Genomic DNA, 19,385 nt, shown 5'->3' on the forward strand with positions numbered 1-19,385 from the left:
TCTAATCCCGGCAGCTCCACTTCCTCTCTATCTCTCCTCCTCTCTGTATATCTGACTTTGTAATAAAAATAAAATAAATCTTTAGAAAACAAATACTTCTGTGTGTGTGTGTGTGCAAAGACCTCATCTCAAATGGGTGAAATTTATGACAAAGACATTTCATAAGAGGCTATCAAGTGGGAAATGGGAAAATACAATTCCATCAGTCATTTCAGAAAATCAAATTAAAATCACAGAGAAATGCAGGTGTATATATACCAAGACATCACAGCAGCATCATTAAAAAACAAAACAAAACAAAACAAAAAACCCAAAGGTTCATTTATCAATTAACAAAACATCCATTAACAAAAAATGAATACATAATATGTAAGAATCCATAGATACACAACAAGTATGAGCTACTTCTGTGCTCTGACATGAAGTAAACAAAAATAAGGTTGAGCTACACACACACACGAAAGTATGAATTAATCCATTTATACAAGAGATGACAAAATAGCTGTAATTTACGGAGAACATTACACTTCAACTTTCTGTTGAATCACTGCTAGAATAAACCCTTCAGCATTATGACAAAACAAACAACCTTTGCTACTGAGTCAAGTTGAAAAACATGGTTTCAAAACTAGTCTACCAGGTGAGACCTCTACACTGAATTCTGTATGCGTTGCTCGGTGCTACAGAAATGTTTCTCATTAGAAAGTCAGGAACAGAATACCTCCACTGGTCACAATCGAGAGTAGGTTGCCATCATCATATATATTAACAGAGTAATTCAACATCTCAGCTGTGCCAAAAGAGCCATACTCTTGGGCCTCTTTGTAGTTTCTCAACACTGTTGCTTTACTCAAGTCCCCATCTTCATTTGAATCAATGCAGGCTCTGTTAATTAACAAAGAGTAGACAGCAAACTTTAATCAATTCTTCACTTTTCTGAAGATCACATAATATGGTTTCTCAATTCTCTTCATACTATCTATTCCTATTATGACAAATACCATGCACAAAAATTCATGATTCCTCCCGTCCATCACAAAACCTCAGAAAACCATCCGGCCACCTGAGAAATCAGAACCAAAGCTTGACCTAAAGCTTTGGACAAGTTTAAATAGTGTAGAAACACTGGCCTGACTTTACTTCTTATTTCTTCTTTACAAGAAGCTTATGCGGGCTTCTTGAAATGACAAACTGTACATGGGTTTGGTCGTCTCATTTTAAAAGTCTTAAATAATTATCTTTCACAGAAAGTACTATTTACATTTCTTTATTTTGTTAACTTTTAAAATATATACATTCCAAATGCCTTTAGAACATAGTTTGATTGAAGAGTCACAAATGTACAACATTTAAAAATCAATATTAAGTTCTTGGCTATTACACATTTACCTTGCTTTTTAAAGAATAAGAATGGTGTTTTAAAACAAATTTCCAACATTGATAACATTAACTAAAGTCCACTACAGTACAACACAATGAGAGTGTTCTTATCATATATTCTGAACAATATCTATTTCATTAACTAATTATAACAGTTTGGAAGAATCCCCAAAAGCTTGTTTTGATGCTTCTGCCAATGTGACAGCTCAAAGTGCTGTTATCAGCCTTTCAAAAAATATGGACTACACCCTGGTATAGACAACTAAATACTTTTGTGGGAAAAGACAAAGAGAAAGCAGTGTAACAGGTGGAATCAGGGTTGAGTTTAAAAGGTTAAAAGTATGCCACTAAATCTTCTATTTGCTACAGTTAGCAGCATATTTTATTTCAAAACTTATGATTCGTCAGCACCTAAGATGAGGGTCACCTACAGTCTCTTCCCTTCGTTTCTCCTGCAGCAATTAGGCACACAGTCAGTGATTTCAAGTCTCATCCTCTATGTTTTCCAATGGTTCCTAGCCTAAGTCTGTAACCCCACAATGTCCTTATGCCTGGCCCTTGATCTCCCATCACACTGTGTGACCCCAACAAAACTCTCACAGTTCTTCTGATGCCCTCTGCATCTTTCTCCTCTGCCATCAAAGCCATCTATGTCTTTCAACAACAACAAAAAATCACAACAGTTTTTAGGGAAGGGCCACCACTGTGGCAAAGTGGTTAAGCTCCCACATGCAATGCCAGCATCCTGTAAGAGTGCCAGCTTCTCCATCCATGTGCAAGATCTGGAAAAAGCTCTGGGATCCTGAGTTCCACTTGAAACAGCAGTCATTTGGGGAGTAAAATAGTAGATGAAAGATCTGCCTCTCAGGCCTGGCGTGTGGCCTAGCGGCTAAAGTCCTCAACTTGACACACCAGGATCCCAGACACGCACCGGTTCTAATCCTGGCAGCTCCACTTCCCATCCAGCTCCCTGCTTGTGCCCCTGGAAAGCAGCCAAGGAGAGCCCAAAGCCTTGGGACCCCAAGCCTGTGGGGCAGACCCAGAAGAAGCTCATGGCTCCCGACTTCAGATTGGCTCAGTTCTGACTGTGGTGGCTACTTGGTGAGTAAATCAGCAGACGATAGATCTTCCGCTCTGTCTCTCCTCCTCTTTCTATATCTGCCTTTCCAATAAAAATAAATCTTAAAATAACTGTATCTCCCTCTAATTCTGCCTTTCAAATAAATAAAGTAAAAATAAATAAATAAAAGCAAAGCCTTAAGAAAGAAAACTACTTTAAAAAGGTATTTTGGGGGAAAATGTTCAAAACTAATACGGATTTAGTGCCCGGCGGCGTGGCCTAGCGGCTAAAGTCCTCGCCTTGACCCTGCCGGGATCCCATATGGGCGCTGGTTCTAATCCCGGCTGCTCCACTTCCCATCCAGCTCCCCGCTTGTGGCCTGGGAAAGCAGTCGAGGATGGCCCAATGCGTTGGGACACTGCACCTGCGTGGGAGACCTGGAAGATGTTCCAGGTTCCCGGCATCATTGGCGCGCACCGGCCCGTTGCGGCACACTTGGGCAGTGAATCATCGGATGGAAGATCTTCCTCTCTGTCTCTCCTCCTCTCTGTATATCTGACTTTGTAATAAAAAAAAAAAAAAAAAAAAAACTAATACGCATTTGGACTCAGAGCGACAGGTGCACACCAAACAAAATAACCTAGTACAGTGAGTCCTAGTCATCTACAGTTTAACCTGCGGTTAACAACAATTTGGAAATACTAGACAAAACATGCCAGAAATAATTCCTAGGTTTTAAGTTGTGAATCATCTTCAGTAACACATTGAGCAACAGGGCTGCTACTGTTATACAGTGGGTTTAGCCACCAGTTGCAACCCTGGCATCACACACTGGCGCACTGGTTTAGCTTCTGGTGGCTCAATTTCTGATCCAGCTCTCTGCTCATGCACCTGGGAAGGCTGAGTGGAGCACACTGGGATGGAGTGTTTGGCTGGCCCAGTCCCAGTGAGGTCACCTGGGGAGTGAGCCAGATGAAAGATTCTCCCTGTCATTCCCTCTTTCTCATTCTGCCTTTCAAATAAATATAGAACTCTTAAAAAAAAACCAAAAATCTTGTTGCTAGCATTGCACACAGAAGGTGAAAGTGCTGGCTTATAACAGTGGTATGCCGTTAAGAGCACAGGTTTGCAGCATCAGATGGCCCAAGTACTTGGGCCCCAGATGAAGTGCCAGGCTCTTGGGTTCTACCTGCCTTATCTTTAGCCATTGTGCCATCTGGGGAGTGACTCAGCACACAGATTTCCTCCTCTCAGTCTCTGTCTTTCCCTCTGTTTTCATGACTCTGCCTCTCATCACATCCTGCCTGTTATATGAATCATCCCCTTTTCCAAAGTAGCCATGCAGTGTGACCCACTGAGCAGTAACCTGTCAGCCATCTGGTCTATCAAATCGATCACCACAGTCTCACCATGTCTATACTAATTTTACTCCTTTACTTAGTAATAGCTCCAGAGCACAGGACTGATGACGCTGGCAACCTGAACCCACCTGAAAAGTCACAGCTTTCTGTAAGCGAAAAGGTAAAAAGTAGAATTTACATTTTAAAAAATGTCTTCTACCCATGAAATTGTGAAGAAAAAAAGAAACTCACATTATTTTGCTATCATACGTCAAACTACAAAAGTTACACTTGAGTACAAGGTGTAACTACTTAACTGAGATGGAAAAGGCACTGAATTCATGTATGTATTTTTGTATGAAAACAATAGCATACATAGGGTTTGGTCTTAAGCAGTTCCAGACATCCTCTGGGGACCTTGGAATGTAATCCCAGTGGATAAGGGAGATCTATTCTGCACATGAAAGCTGCACTAGTATTTACTATCTGGATTGTAACAAGTATATGCAGATATTTTATGAATACCTCCAATCCTCAGTAGGAATTTCTCATTCAGCTGAACATTTCAAACATTTACCACAAGATTATGAATTACTATCTACACATGTGACAGCAAGGGCCTCTGAAAAAAAATACACTGTAAAGGTGAAAAAGCTGAGAACAGAAGCATTCACATCATGTTTTCTAACTGCCACATCTTATAAAACATGAGCAGGAACTCAAACTTCAAAATTATTCATTATCAAGTTTCAAAAAAATGTCTCTAATTTATTGCAGAAACCCTAAAACACACATGCACCTAGATTTCTTAACAAGAACATATATTTTTTTCATGAAGATAGTGACTCAAGAAGACATGCAACTAGCTCCAAAAAACACAACTGCAATTTGGAAGCACTAAGAAACAGAAAGGTGTATGAGAGGTAACTGAAAAAACTGAACTGTAATGACAGAAATAGTACTAGGAGCAGCTGGCTACATTTACATTTAGTGTTTACTGTGTCTTGGAACATCAACTGTTAGAATCCTAGTTAACAGTGGAACAGGTTAGGCGGGTTAAACCATGCGCTGCAGGCTGCAGACACTCCTTGGAACATGAACTGTTAGAATCCTAGTTAACAGTGGAACAGGTTAGGCGGGCTAAACCATGCGCTGCAGGCTGCAGACACTCCTTGGAACATGAACTGTTAGAATCCTAGTTAACAGTGGAACAGGTTAGGCGGGTTAAACCATGCGCTGCAGGCTGCAGACACTCCTTGGAACATGAACTGTTAGAATCCTAGTTAACAGTGGAACAGGTTAGGCGGGCTAAACCATGCGCTGCAGGCTGCACGCTCGGATTTCTGCACTGACCTTTCAGCCACTGTCATTACACTTGGAGCTTCAACTTAGGTTCTATGTAAATCTTCACTCAATTTTCCTCTTTTGTCCTTAAAATGTTTTTGCAATATTCACTTGTAGCTACTTTCCACATTATCCAATTTCACTCAGGAATATTTTCACGTGTATCAACAACCACTGTCGTTAAGACAGTTCATGAGGTAAGTTTGTTTAAAATAGTTACAGATCAGGTTTAATGTTAAAAATACTACTAGAGGGCCCAGCGGCATGGCCTAGCAGCTAAAGTCCTCGCCTTGAACACACACCCCGGGATCCCATATGGGCGCCGGTTCTAATCCCGGCAGCTCCACTTCCCATCCAGCTCTCTGCTTGTGGCCTGGGAAAGCAGTCGAGGACGGCCCAATGCCTTGGGACACTGCACCCGCGTGGGAGACCTGGAGGAGGTTCCAGGTTCCCAGCATCGGATCGGCGCGCACCGGCCCGTTGCAGCTCACTTGGGGAATGAACCATCGGACGGAAGATCTTCCTCTCTGTCTCTCCTCCTCTCTGTATATCTGACTTTGTAATAAAAATAAATAAATCTTAAAAAAAAAATACTACCAGAAAGCTCAAAACTACTTAAAAGTCAATTTGCCTCTCAAATATTTCAATGGATGATACTGCATAGCTCTAAGGATTTCCTGTTCTGCAGAGTAAATAAAAACAATTTTTAAATGAGAGAGGTCTATAAAATACATAAATTTTACCTCCAGGCTTCGCCATCATGCCATACCAGGCAGTCATACACAGGCCCAGGGTCACTATATTTTTTCTCAAAAGAATTTAACAACTCAACTTGACTCTGAAGCTCCTCCTTGATTAGCTTATTTGCCTAAAAATTTAGAAAATAAGATTAATAATATATTTTGAAATCTGTTTATTTCTGAAATTTGTATTAATTGCAACCAATAATAAAATCATTTTACCCTGGAAATTGTAAAAAATTTTTCTTTTTATACCTATGTAACCTGCAGTTTAAACAAAGCAGATAACAATGAATATTCAACATAAAAAAATTTCTTTTGGGAAAGACATTGCTGAATGTTGGTCATTTCCCGTGGTCAAGATATGCTGGTCATTAATCTGTACTCTATATACCTCAATCACACAAGAAATTCTAAAAGAAAATTGCTATGACATACATTATTCATAGACTTTTAGATGTTAATATCAGGACCTTTTCTCAAATTTGCTTATGGATCCAAATAAATAGTAAATGTAAGCCCTTTTATCTAGAATTCGCAAAACTAAATACATGATTTAATGGGATAAATTAAACTGAATTTTAGTTCTTTGGTTATGAATGTAATCAAATGTTTTAAAATGACTAACGTACAAACTGAATTAAGAACTGGTACTATCATGTACTGCTTCTCTGAAACATTTAACTTACATTATCAGATAAAGGTAAGGCAGGTTTTCAAATAATTAGGGAAATGAGAAATCTAAATAGAATATAAACTGAGAGACATAAAAGAGTCCTCTAAGAACATGATGGCAGGACGGTTCTACGGGGATATTTAAATAAAAGTAACTAGCACCAACTTGGGAACAGCCATTGTTGGCAACATCAAATTCTTCCTGTTTTCTGCAGGCTTCTGCAAGGGCTACTCTATGAACAGGATCCCAGATCTTCTCCTTCCGTTCTTTCTGCAAAGACAGAAAAACTACCTCACAATCAGGCTGACAAATGTTCCAGTAACCTGGAAAAACCTACAGGGTTATTTAATGTGACCCTTGTTGACAGAGGCTGTGATACCACACAATTCTCCTACAACCATATTTCTAATGAAGCTGACAAAGCCAAGGCTCAATTATTAAAAACTGGCTAATTCATTGTACCCAGGTTTGAAAAGAACAAATTTACAGAGTACCTTCAAATGTGTTTTCATGTATCATAATCCCCAATTTAAATCCTCAGCTTCTCCAGGAACACACAACATCAGGCGTTTAAATGCCATTAGCAGTCACTTAAAGTAAGAAAACCCTATTTTCTGGCCCCACACCCAAGTGCAAGCCGAGAACTAAAATGACAATATGGTTGCATTTTGATGGATATGCAGGTATCCTCAATTTGTTCACTTTTTTCCTATCCTCACTGACTGAAAAAGGTTGTGTAATTACTGAAACGGTCTTATTTTTTTTTAACTCCAGTATCGTTAAACTATGGTAGCTCCCAAAAGAAATCCTTTCTAGTAAAACAGTCAACTCAAATAAGCTAAAAGGGAGCATTTTAACTTATTATATCACATGCCATCAACACAACTGATAGCACTTTATAGAGCATTAAAATGCTTTTACATTCATTTTAAGATAAAACAGTATTTGATATGGTATGTGCCCAATTCTTTCATAGTTTTTTGAGGACGCCAGAAGGAATAAAATCTGACAAACAGAGGTTGCACAGATGATTTATAAATTTCTGTGGTTCAAAGAAAACGGCCCATACATCTTACATATCAGGCCCATTTTCAAGGCTTACATCTTGCTCTACCTCTGAAACCCAGGGTTATGTCTGTTTCTAGTATTTCGGCTAGAAATGCTAAAATCTTCTAAAGCTGTATGGTCTACTACAGTAGCCACCAGCCACACGCTAGCATTTAAACTTACATTTCAGATTACATAAAACTTACTTTTCAGTTAATAACAACCACATTTCAAGTTCTCAACAGCTACTGTGGCTTGAGGCTGCCAGGATGGACAGCGCAGACCCTGTAAGTTAAGTCCACTGCCAAAGCTCTACTAAACAGCACTGACTCATGCCATACATGTCATTTATTTCTCTCAATGACAGACTTGTGCTTGCTGTACTTCAGTGGTCCTGATTAATCTTCTTAATACTGACCAACTAGCTGAAAGCAAGAAAACTAATCAGGAAAGGCGGGACAATTAACAGAAACAGAATCAAGAAAATATGAATTCTCAATCAAACCTCTAACCTTTCTCAACTAAGGAAAATTTAAAAAATCCAAAGAAAGCTATATTCTATCTCTCACAAAACATCAAAAAAAACCAAACAAAACCCTGAATACATTATCAGTGTATTCAACAGATTTCCTAAGCTCACCTATGTTCCCAGAATTAAGAACCACCATTTTAGATAATGTTCCATTGAGCAGAATCTTTCAGCAGTTAAGTTTGAAAGCCACCCAGAACCCAGACACAGTTAAGGGTTAAGACTTAGCTGGTCCATGAAAAAAACGGAAAAAAGTCCAGAAACCAGGTTGGATGTTACCTGTATCCTTTCCTTGAGAGCCTTTGGATAGAAGTCATAGCCGTTTTTTATGCCAATATGGTATTTGCCTGAGGGATTTATCCAGCTTGTAGGAATCTAAAGAAAAACAGGTAAATTGTTCACTTGTAAATAGTTCTCAATCCAGTAACACATGACTGGGAGTGCTGGGGAGTTCTTCCATTCCCATACTAACAGCTCAAGTGGAGAAAGCAGGCTCAGGGAGAAGCACTTATATTTTAAGCAGTCTTTATCTCCACAGTTTCTCTCATCCATAAATACGATGGTTCAACAGGAATAATACTTCACGTATACAGTGTTTCATGGTTTGTAAACATCTAATTAGCCAAATTCATTGCTCAGATGCCCAAAACAGTTGTAGCAGGGCTGGGCTGGGCAGAAGTTGAGAGCCTGGAACTCAATCCAGATCTCCCAATGTGTGCAGCAGAACTAAAACATCTGTGCCCTCGTTGGCACCTGCAGGGTGCAGCACTGGCAGCAGCTAGAATTAGCAGCTGCAGACAGGAATCAAACCAGGGCCAGGGATATGGCATGTCGTCAGTCTCAATCAGCTCTTAACCACTAGGAAAAATGCCCACCCCAACACTTTTTAAACATAGACGACACTTCATCTCTCCCTTTCATCACTCCGCATCTCACTGTTACAGAATGGAGAGACTTAGCTTTAATGTTCTTGCAACGGCCTATGAAACAACCATAACAATAATAAAAGTCTGCAGTCACACAAAGTAAGCACTTGCAGGCAAACTGAAAGAACATTTCACTCCAAGTGTTGCACCACACAGCTGGCTTTGTCAACCTAGGGAACCGGCAACTTGTCTGTATGAACGGCCACAAAAAGCCATGAAATTCCCCAAAACAAAATAATAATAATTAAATGAGCTGCAAAATAAAAAATTAAGATATTTAATCACAATTACTTGAAATATACAACATGGTAAAAAAAAAATTGACATAAATTAAATTATAAACTAGACCTGATTCAAAATCTGCTGAATCCCATACATCTCATGATACAATTTCCTTACAATGAAATCAGCCTTGACACAAAATTAAATAAAAAACAAGAAATCAAAGATTAAAAATCAGGGTTATGCTATGTAATCACAGCCTAAAGCAAAGCTTTTTTATTATCATTACTACTAGAAAGGCAGATGTACAGAGAGAAGAGACAAACTTTCCATCCGCTGTTTCCTTCGCCAAGTAGCCTCAACAGCTAGAGCTGAGTCTATCTGAAGACAGGGGCCAGTTTCTTTCTAGGTTTCCCATGTGGGTGCAGTGTCTCAAGAACTTGGGCGATCCTCTGCTGCTTTCCCAGGCTTTAGACAGGGAGCTGGAGCAGAAGTGGAGCAGCTGGGGTACACATTGGCATCTGAATGGGATGTCAGCACTACAGGCACCATGCCAGTCCCCTGAGTAAAGCTAACTGTGTGAGGCGACTATACAACAGATTATCTTTCACATGAATGTTATCTATATTTACTTTCCATCACTTTAAAAATCAAAGCTTTACATATTCATCATCCTCTAAGAGACAATGCCCAAGAGTGACGTTCTGAACGACCCAAGTCTCACAAATGTCACTGTGTCATGTCATACAATCCTTCAGGAGTTTTGTTTCTGGTATTCTTTGTTTTGGCTTAAAGCTGTTTGTCTCATCAGCCATATGGCATGTGTCACACACCACTTCCTCTAGGTACTGCTGTATCCAAATATTGTGCTCAGTCTGACCAAGTCATTTACTAAGCCTGGAGGACAGTATTCACTAAAGTAGTTTATAAAGTAAAAACAATATACTGAAAATAAGTGGTATAATTATGGCATTTTAATATTGGTGTTGGGACATTCATTCTATTTATAGAAAAAAAAATACAACTCCTATACCAACTAAGAACAAAATCAACTCCAGGTAAACTCCAATATCGAATATGAAGAGAACTGAAACTTATCAAAATATAAGAGCATTTCTTCATGATCTTGGAGTCAAGAGTTTTTTTTAAAAGACACAAAGAGCCCTAATGAAAACCCAGATAGATACTCAACTACATTAAAAAACCTCAATCCATCAAAAAACATGATGTAGAGGGGCCAGAGTTTTGGCACAGCGGGAAAAGAAGGGCTTGCAATACTGGCATCCCATCCAGGCACTGGTTCATGTCCGCAGTGCTCCACTTCCACTTTGCCTGCTGATGATCTGGGAAAAGCAGCAAAAGATGGCCCAAGTGTATGGACCCCTGCAACAACATGGGAGATCTTGGGACTAGTTCCTGGCTTCAGCCTGGTCCAGTCCCTAGCCACCGCAGCCAGCTACAGAGTGAACAAGCAAATGGAAGAACTCACTCTCTCTCTCTCTCTCTGTATATATATATATATATATATATATATATATATATACACACACACACACACGTATATACGTATATACACATATATGTGACTTTCAAATTAATGAACTACTTGTTTAAAAAAGACATGTAGAAAATGAAAACATACATAAAGTGAGAGGACACTTGCAAGACTTAAAATCATAGAACAGGTGAAGATACCACAAGTTTTGGAAAGGTAGCACTGCCATTAAAACACACAGACCCTGCTAGTTTTAGTACAAATGCTTGCAAAACTGGTAGGAAACAGTGAGGCTGAATCTCTGTATCTCAGCAGTCCCATCCCCAGGCACGCATTCTAGCGACATCTTACCGAAATGTACATGCCCAGGCTACAGATGCAAAAAAGTTCTGTAAATAACCAAATAAAATATGCTGAGACACAATAAAGGAACTTTGTCAATTAAAAGTGGGCAAAATTAAACAAAGCTCATACAAGATTTAGAAGATAATCCTGAAAAATTCCCGGAAATTGTTCAGGACAAAAGGCCAGAGTTGAAAAGGTGTAAAAACGTAAAATTATAGGATCAGTTCAAGAGTGACAATTTCAATTAAAAGGAATTCCAGATAAAAGAACAACAAAAATAGGGAAAAATTCTACAGGAGACAATGCAAGAAAACTTCCCAAAAATGAAGGACTTGAGAACAAAACTTTCTTCAACAACTTAATTCTACAAATAGCCTAAGCTTAGCAAAAAGATGAAAAAACTGAAGAACATGAAGCATTGTGGGATCCCAGAAGGGTGCTGGTTTGAGTCGCAGCTGCTCCACTTGTGACTGGGAAGACAGGGAGAGGGCACAGGTGGTTGGCTCTCTGCACCTGCAGGGGAGATGCGGATGAAGCACCTGTGTTTCCACCCAGCCCAGTTACTCGATGGAAGACATGTCTGTCTCTTGCCCATGCTCTCTATAACTGTGTCTTTAAAAATAAATAAATAAATAAATATTCTAAAAAGCATTATTCACAACCTTTTTAAAAGGGTTTTTAAAAAAATTTATTCTTATTATTTTTAAATTAGAAAGGCAGATTTACAAAGGAGAGGCAGAGAAAGAGCTTCCATCCGCTGGCTCACTTTCCAAATGGCCACAATGACCAGAACTGAGCCAATCTGAGACAAGGAGCCTTGAGCTTCTTTCAAGTCCCCTACATGAGTGCAGGGTCCCAAGGCTTTGGGCCATCCTTCACTGCCTTCCCAGACCACAAATAGGGAGCTGGATGGGAAGTGGAGTAGCCAAGACACAAACCATGTGGGATCCTGGCACTTGAAGTGGGAGGAATAACCAGGTGAGCCAGTGTACACAGCCAATATTATTCTTTAATAAGAACTTAAACTATCAATCAAAGTTGTAAGCCAGCCTGACTTGAAGTCATCATCAGAGGAGATATGAGTTAGGGACTTTGCTTATCAGAAGCCTTGCAGAGATATTTGTCTTTAAATTACGTTGATATTTTGAACACTTAAATTTATTGGGTTACTACACCTATTTCAAAACAAATGAGAATCATACCTTACATGGTTCCCAATCTATTTGACTTACTAGGACTCTAGCTTTCTAAAGTAACAAAATTCACCACAAGTTCTGCTTACTGGTTTAAAAAATACAGCACCAAATACATTCAAATTCTTGCCAACCTTCATGCTTACTAGCTAATGTCTCATGAATTACATGATGCTTGCTTTGCAATTAATTTTCATGTCTAACTTACCTAAACTTTTCTAACAAGAACATAAGATAAGACAAAACCTGTCTATAGTTATTATGGCCTAACTATTTCTTCCTGGTCTGTTTCACCAGGAAATCATGAAGATAGCCAATGACGATGGCAAAACTACCATGGCAGAAACAGGAACTAAGCCTAGTGGTTACGAGACCTGTGTCCCACACAGGAGCTCCCAGGTTGAATCCCACGCTCCTCTCCCGCCGCTACACTCCTGAGAGCAACCTTTGATGACAGTGGCGATGGCTCAGGTGGTTGAACTCCTAGCTCCAGCAGGAGACCCGGGCTGAGGGTGTGTCTCTGGGCTTCGGCCCAATCAGGGGCTGCTGTGGGCATTTGAAAAATGAACCAGGGGATGAGTGCACATTCTGTCCCTCGAATAAAACCAAAACTAACAAAGCTGTTGCCAAATAATAGCTTGTAGTCATTTTCTCCACTTTCCTATTCAAAATTTAAAATTGAATTTGGCCATCTCACTGAAAACCACCCCAATTTTACAGACATTTTTAAACTAATAAAATAATGATCTACATGTCCTTGTGTAAACAGGCTTTTGAAAGTATGTGGTAGATTTTTGGACTTGCTTCCAAGGAGCAGAATACAGGGACAGAAAGGCCTCACCCTGAGGGAAGGTGACTGTACGGCACAGAGCAGCAGTGTGGAGGCTCATGGGGCAGGGAACGGAAGCCCACCAATAAGCCACTGAAGAGGCCTGGAACAGACTAACCCTCTAACCCACAAGCCAAGTTACATGTGAATGTAAACAGGACCAACTGTCTACAAATTCATGAGACAGGCCCCAGCTAACTTACATTTAGATTCCCAACTCATGGCAACTATGAGGAGATAACTACTTGCTTTAAAAATTTTTTTTTTTTAATTTTTATTGGAAAGGCAGTTTTTACAAAAAGAGAAGAGAGACAGAGAAAAAGAACTCTTCCATCTGCTGGTTCACTTCCCAGATGATGCAATGGCTAGAGCTGAGCTGATCTGAAGCCAGAGGCCAGGAGCTTCTTCTGGGTCCTACACGGCTGCAGAAGCCCAAGGTTTTTGGATCATTCTGTGCTGCTTTCCCAGACTACACGCAGAGAGCTGGATCAGAAGTACAACGGTGTGGACACAAACCAGTGTCCATATGAGACTAGCAGGCCAAATATTAGCGTGACATGCCATCTCACTGACCCCAACCACTTGCTTTTTGAAACCATGAGGTTTGGGGTAACTTGTTATTCAGCAACAGGTAACTAATACCCTATTAACAAATGTAAGCTAAAAACGAAAAATCGATGCGTTGAAGCAACAGTACAAGGACAAAAAGCAAACACCGCATGAAGGTGAAAACCCAACCTTCAGCACTCTTCCTGAAAGACCAATGATTTCACCGTCTTTTGGCTCTACTTCGGTAGCAGTATTCACATCACCACTTCCTGTCGTATCGATGATATCAATGATTTTTGGTTTTCCATCAGTTGTAACCTGAAAAATCAAGACAATGAAAAGCATAAAGTATAGATTTGATATTTTTATTTTAAAGAAAACAATGTAAAGCCCGGTAAATCTGTGTGTGTACGTGCGACATCTACAAAAAGAAGTTTTCATTTCAAAGATAACTGAGTTGTTCTAAGCCAAAAGTCAGACAGATCGCTTGAGAACAGTCAGTCACAGAAGCGTCAGACTCCTTGAGGTAGTTTCACATTCTCAACAATATTTTCACTGCCCACGGTGTTAGGGACATGGGATTAATACACATAAGAATCCTTGCTCTCTCATGGAACTTGCAGGGAGTTGACTGCTGAGTCAACTGACAGAGAAGTGCTAAAGTGTCAGAGGGTGACCGTTTCTATTAAGAAAGCTTAAGGAAAGACAGCAGACACGTGATATGGAGATTTGAAAAGCAATTCAGCCTATCAGGGCCTCACTGAGCAAGTATAAAACTTCAGGGGAAAAATGTTGAGTACCACTTCACTACTGATATCACACTAGCATGTCAAACAAAATACACTTCATCCGCCACCCCCATCCCTCTTGCCTACCAAATCTTTTTTTTTATTTTTCCTCCTTAAGGCTTTGCTATCTCAGAAAGCACTACGCACCCAAATGCTAATGCAAAAACATAAAAGTTGTCCCCTGATGTTTTCCTGCAAGGCACACTTTACACTAAAACCACTGGAAACTCCTGTCAATTTCTCCTCTCAATTACGGCTCACCTCCATCACCTTCTCCCATTTTTATTAACACTATCTTCATTCTTCAAATCATCATCATCTCTTGCCTTCCAAATATGGGGTTGTCTTCTTAGAAATTCCTCAGACTCTACTGTCGGCTCCCTCAACAGCAGAACTCAACATACTGTGTTAGGAAACTCATCTCCATGACACCTGCAGTGAACTCGGCACTCAGCATCTAACAGGTTCTGCATGAGCTGAGCCTAGCTATCTTCTGTGACTTACAAGTCAAGGCATGATGACCTCTGTCCTTTCATTTCTGCAACATGTCCAATTCTGTGCAAAAGGCCCTTCTGCCTAGAATCCCTGACTGTTCAGTGGTTTCACAGGATTTCTTCTTATCCTTTAGTTTCCTATCTCAGCACAACCCCCTTAGAAAGTCCACTGATTGCCTCTTTTAGGTGGCTGCCACCCTCAACTTGACTATCCTTTCACATTTTTCCTTTGTTGTCCTTTCAAAATATACCTTTTTCCTTCATAGAACCTAACTCAAACTGTAATTATCTAATTAGCTGATTCTTTAAAAATCTATTTCTTTGCTTATAACCCAAGTGCCACAAACCAGGAACTGGCTTGTTTTATCCATACCCACCAAACTATATCCAATATCTCACACTGATGTTAAGTACTCAGCAAATATTTAATTATTAAATGATATGACTAATACTTTGGCATTAAGGTTAATATTGGTAAGGGATGATTTCATGCTGGACCACAAATCTTCCCTTGAGATACAGTATAACTCTTTTAGGGAATAGCAGAATTTTATTGCTCATACTGCTTTTGTGGGTAAAATAAACTTCAGGCTAGATTTGAAAAGGAAAGTTGTTGCCTTCACAATTCATGAATTGAATTATCAGGAGGAATCAAGCATAACAGACAGAAAGTCTGAAAACAAACAAAAAAAGACCTCTACACCTGAAGAAATAAATAAGAACATTAACAATAGCAAAGTCATCAGATTTATTTTTACCCAGAGCATTCATATTTTTTTTTTTAAGATTTTTTTTTTAAATTGGAAAGGCAGAAATACACAGAGGAGATACAGAGAGGAAGATGTTCAGTCGGCTGCTGGTTCACTCCCCAACTGGCCACAATGGCTGAAGCTGAGCCAATCCAAAGCTAGGAGCCAGGAGCTTCTTCTGCGTCTCTCATGTAGCTGAAGAGTCCCACGGCTACAGGCCATTCTCTACTACTTTCCCAGGCCACAAGAAGGGAGCTGGAAGGGAATTGGAGCAGCAGGGACATGAACCGGCACCCATATGGAATCCCTGTGGATGCAAGGTGAGGATTTAGCCACTAGCCCATTGCACCCTGTCCAAGAATTAGTAATCTTAGACCAAAACTCAGTGGCTGTTCTTTCGAATAACAGGCACCACCGCTCAACTCCAATTATGTCCTTGGTAGTCAAAGCTATATAAGCTACAACCTAGATGTCCACCAGCAGATGGCTGGATAAATAAAATGTGGCATATATACACCATGGACTATTACTCAGCCATCAAAAAGAAGGAAAACTTGTCTTCTGCAACAAAATGGATGCAACTGGAAAACATTATGCTTAGTGGAAAAAAAGGCAGTCCCCAAAGACAAGTATGTTTCTCCTCACCTGTGGTAACGAATTCACAGAGTAATAAAAAATATAATCTATATGAGCAAGAATGACATTTTGAAATTGGTTATTGTTTACAGCTTTTGTTTCTACACTTGAAGAATAGGGTTTTTTTTATGTGCTATGTGTTGAAATCTTTAGCTAATGGAGTGAAAGCTGTGATTGTGAAGTAAAATGAAAAGTATGACATTCTAAAAACTAAAAAAAAAATCAAACAAGATGGAAGGAGAGGAGGGGAAATGCGGGCAGCAGGGAGGACAGGGTCGAAAGGATCACTCCTAAATCTGTACTGTGAAATCTGTGAAATGTGTTCACTAATACGAATGAAAAAGTTATAATAAAAAATAAAGACTTGTAACTTTTGAAAAGCTCAAAATCATAATAAAGAATCACTGCAGACAACATGCCAGATGAAATTATAAGACTTAAATCACATTTTTATTTTAGAGGAATGGTTTGTGTATCTTGAAAAAGGAAACAGGAGCATAATGAACAAAAATTTTAAGAGAATCTACCAAAACGAAAATGGAAACAATAGGAATTATACCCAATAATCAAAAGTAGCTTAAACATGTACTAACAATGTAAGGAAACAAGTTGTTTTTAAATGCATTCCAAATAAAGACATGATCTGAAAGACACTAAGAAACACAAATCACCTCTCCTTATCTTTCCATTCAGTGAGGACACTGTTTCAGTGACTTGAAATTAAAGAGATCACTACACCAAGTTAGATACAGACAGACAACTCTGACTGGATTCTTCATTATCAGGAAATGAAAAGGCAAAGAATCCAACAGGACCCTCTGCTGTTTCCGCGGGCTTTACTTACAGGAACACTTTCTCACATGCACATACACAAAAACATCTTGCACATGCAATTTTAGATGTATGCATTTATTTATTTATTTATTGATTAAGAGTTGAAAGGCAGAATGAGAGGGAGAGAATCTTCCTTTCACTGGTTCACTCCGCAAATGGCCACAACAGTCAGGACTCCACCTTGGTCTCCTGCATGCTGGCAGGAGCCTATGGCTTTCTCAGGAGCATTAGCAGGAAGTTCAAACGGAAGTGGAATCACTGTCACAAGCTGGGGGTTAACCTGCTGCACCACAACCTTGGCCCCACATCCACAGAGGTCTTGCTATACCAATGAGATAAAGGCTGTCCACTGGAAGTAAAAAGACAAAGGCATGAAAGGTTTGAAATGTGGGGCTTTGAAAAAGGCAAAAACCTGAAAATTTGGCAATGCAGCTTTGGGAGAAGAAGGAAACTGAATCTATGTTAACATTTAATGAATCCCTCAGCTTCGAGAAGTGGAGTATGTGGGAGGAACATAGGAATCAAGCCACTATTCGTAGAAACCAACAGGAAGTCCTGTGTGCTGATGCTGAAGACTAAGAAATGCCTACCAGTCTATGCCAGCAGGTGGATGCAAACTGCCAACAGGGCCCAAGTATCAAGAACTGAAGAAACCTTCTCATGGCACAACTGGTGAGGGAGGGAGCCACTCACAAGAGAGTAGAGGCCGGAAGTATCACAGACTGTTCCAAACCAACCGAAGGGAACGTCAAAGCACGGCCTTGAAATTTCAGGGAAGACACCGACAACACTAAGCACAGCAAAGTTCCAGATGCAAATTCTCATTAGGTTTGTTCTAGAAACACAGTGATAAATGAGTTAGACACTCTCTGCTTTCATATGACTTATCAACAACTGAGAAGACAAATGGGCCAGAATTATAATTCTTTTTCTCCACAAGGAAATTGTAGTTTGCAATACACACACGCACAGGGGGGCTTTAGAAAGTTTGTGGAAGTAAGAGTTAAAAGAAGTAGAGTAAGGTTGGTGTAAAAAAGTTAGAATCCATGCAGTATTTTCATCATAAATATTTCTATGCACATTTTAGCTACCTTGATGTACATTTTTACTATTCAACAAAAATATTTAGGATTATAAGCATATTTTGCATAGATTTTGATTTTCATATATGCATTCGAGGAATTTTAACTTACTCATGAAAAAGGTATATAAACAGAAACACTAAAATGAAATAATTTAAGTTCTATCAGGGGACATGAACAAACTGCTCTGAAACTAAGAGTAAAAAAAAAAACCTAAATGACAAGTGACTCTGTTGGCAGGGATGAGGTCTTGGTAACCTCTGAAACCACAGGCTCTGAACACAACAGCGGATGACACATGAATACACGCTGCGGCCAAACTCAATCAGCACATTTCCTAAAAAGTAACATGCTCAAGACTCAGCTGGGTCTTAGGAGGATTAAGCAGAAGTTTAAGATGATTATAGCTGGTGTGCTGACAAATTAAACATCACAAATAAACACATGCACTGACAAAGGACCTGAACATCTGGTGAGTGAAAAAGTGGAGAATGATAAAAGAGAAACAGTGAAGAACAAAACACACGGTGAGAACAGAAGCTCGAGGTGGCTGGCGAAGACTCACACATACACAAAGTTCACATTTTTGGATTCTCAGACAAAAGGAAATGGGATTCCAAAATCACTTTGTTTGCAACAAGGGTTTAACACGAGGTCTGTTTGGAAGGACAATGTTCGGCAGTGTGAAAGATGGATCAAAGACTGGCTGGTGGCAGGAAGACTTGCTGACTGCTGGAAGAAAACACACGTACCTTTATACACTCCGGACCAGTCCAAGTTCTACCTTGTGAGTGGACCCTGACTGCCCACCCGGCCCCTGGCCCCCAGGGCTGGCGCCACGCATCGCCTCAACAGGCCCCACAGCAGGTGTACTCTGCGGGACTACAGCACCTCCAGCAGTCCCAACATTTGATGGGAAATATGTAACCATTTGTGTACTCTTATCTCACCTGCCCCAGGACCCACTGTTGACATGTCCAGACAGCTTTCCCACAACTCGGCCAAAGCACACTGCCAATGAATGAGACGTCCCACTGTGCTCTTTAAGGTTTTCCCTTTATGACTTTCCTCAGATTCTGTTTAGCTTCCCAAATGGCCTGCTCAGCCTCCTCATCCCTTTATGTTTT

General features: G+C 39.9%; 1 protein-coding gene across 3 annotated transcripts in view; it reads right to left on the reverse strand.

Moving 5' to 3' along the window:
• TPP2 (tripeptidyl peptidase 2) overlaps positions 1 to 19,385 on the reverse strand; it is a 65,061-nt gene that overhangs the window by 43,266 nt on the left and 2,410 nt on the right. For all 3 annotated transcript variants that reach the window (XM_004577365.4, XM_004577366.3, XM_058670500.1), the window contains exons 2-6: positions 13,865 to 13,993; positions 8,396 to 8,491; positions 6,706 to 6,810; positions 5,868 to 5,992; positions 722 to 885 (exon numbers count right to left, since the gene is read on the reverse strand). In XM_004577365.4, coding sequence (XP_004577422.2) covers positions 722 to 885; positions 5,868 to 5,992; positions 6,706 to 6,810; positions 8,396 to 8,491; positions 13,865 to 13,993 — 619 coding nt within the window. The remainder of the gene's footprint in view (positions 1 to 721; positions 886 to 5,867; positions 5,993 to 6,705; positions 6,811 to 8,395; positions 8,492 to 13,864; positions 13,994 to 19,385) is intronic.

Source organism: Ochotona princeps, chromosome 12, assembly GCF_030435755.1.
Source record: "Ochotona princeps isolate mOchPri1 chromosome 12, mOchPri1.hap1, whole genome shotgun sequence".
Taxonomy (NCBI): domain Eukaryota; kingdom Metazoa; phylum Chordata; class Mammalia; order Lagomorpha; family Ochotonidae; genus Ochotona; species Ochotona princeps.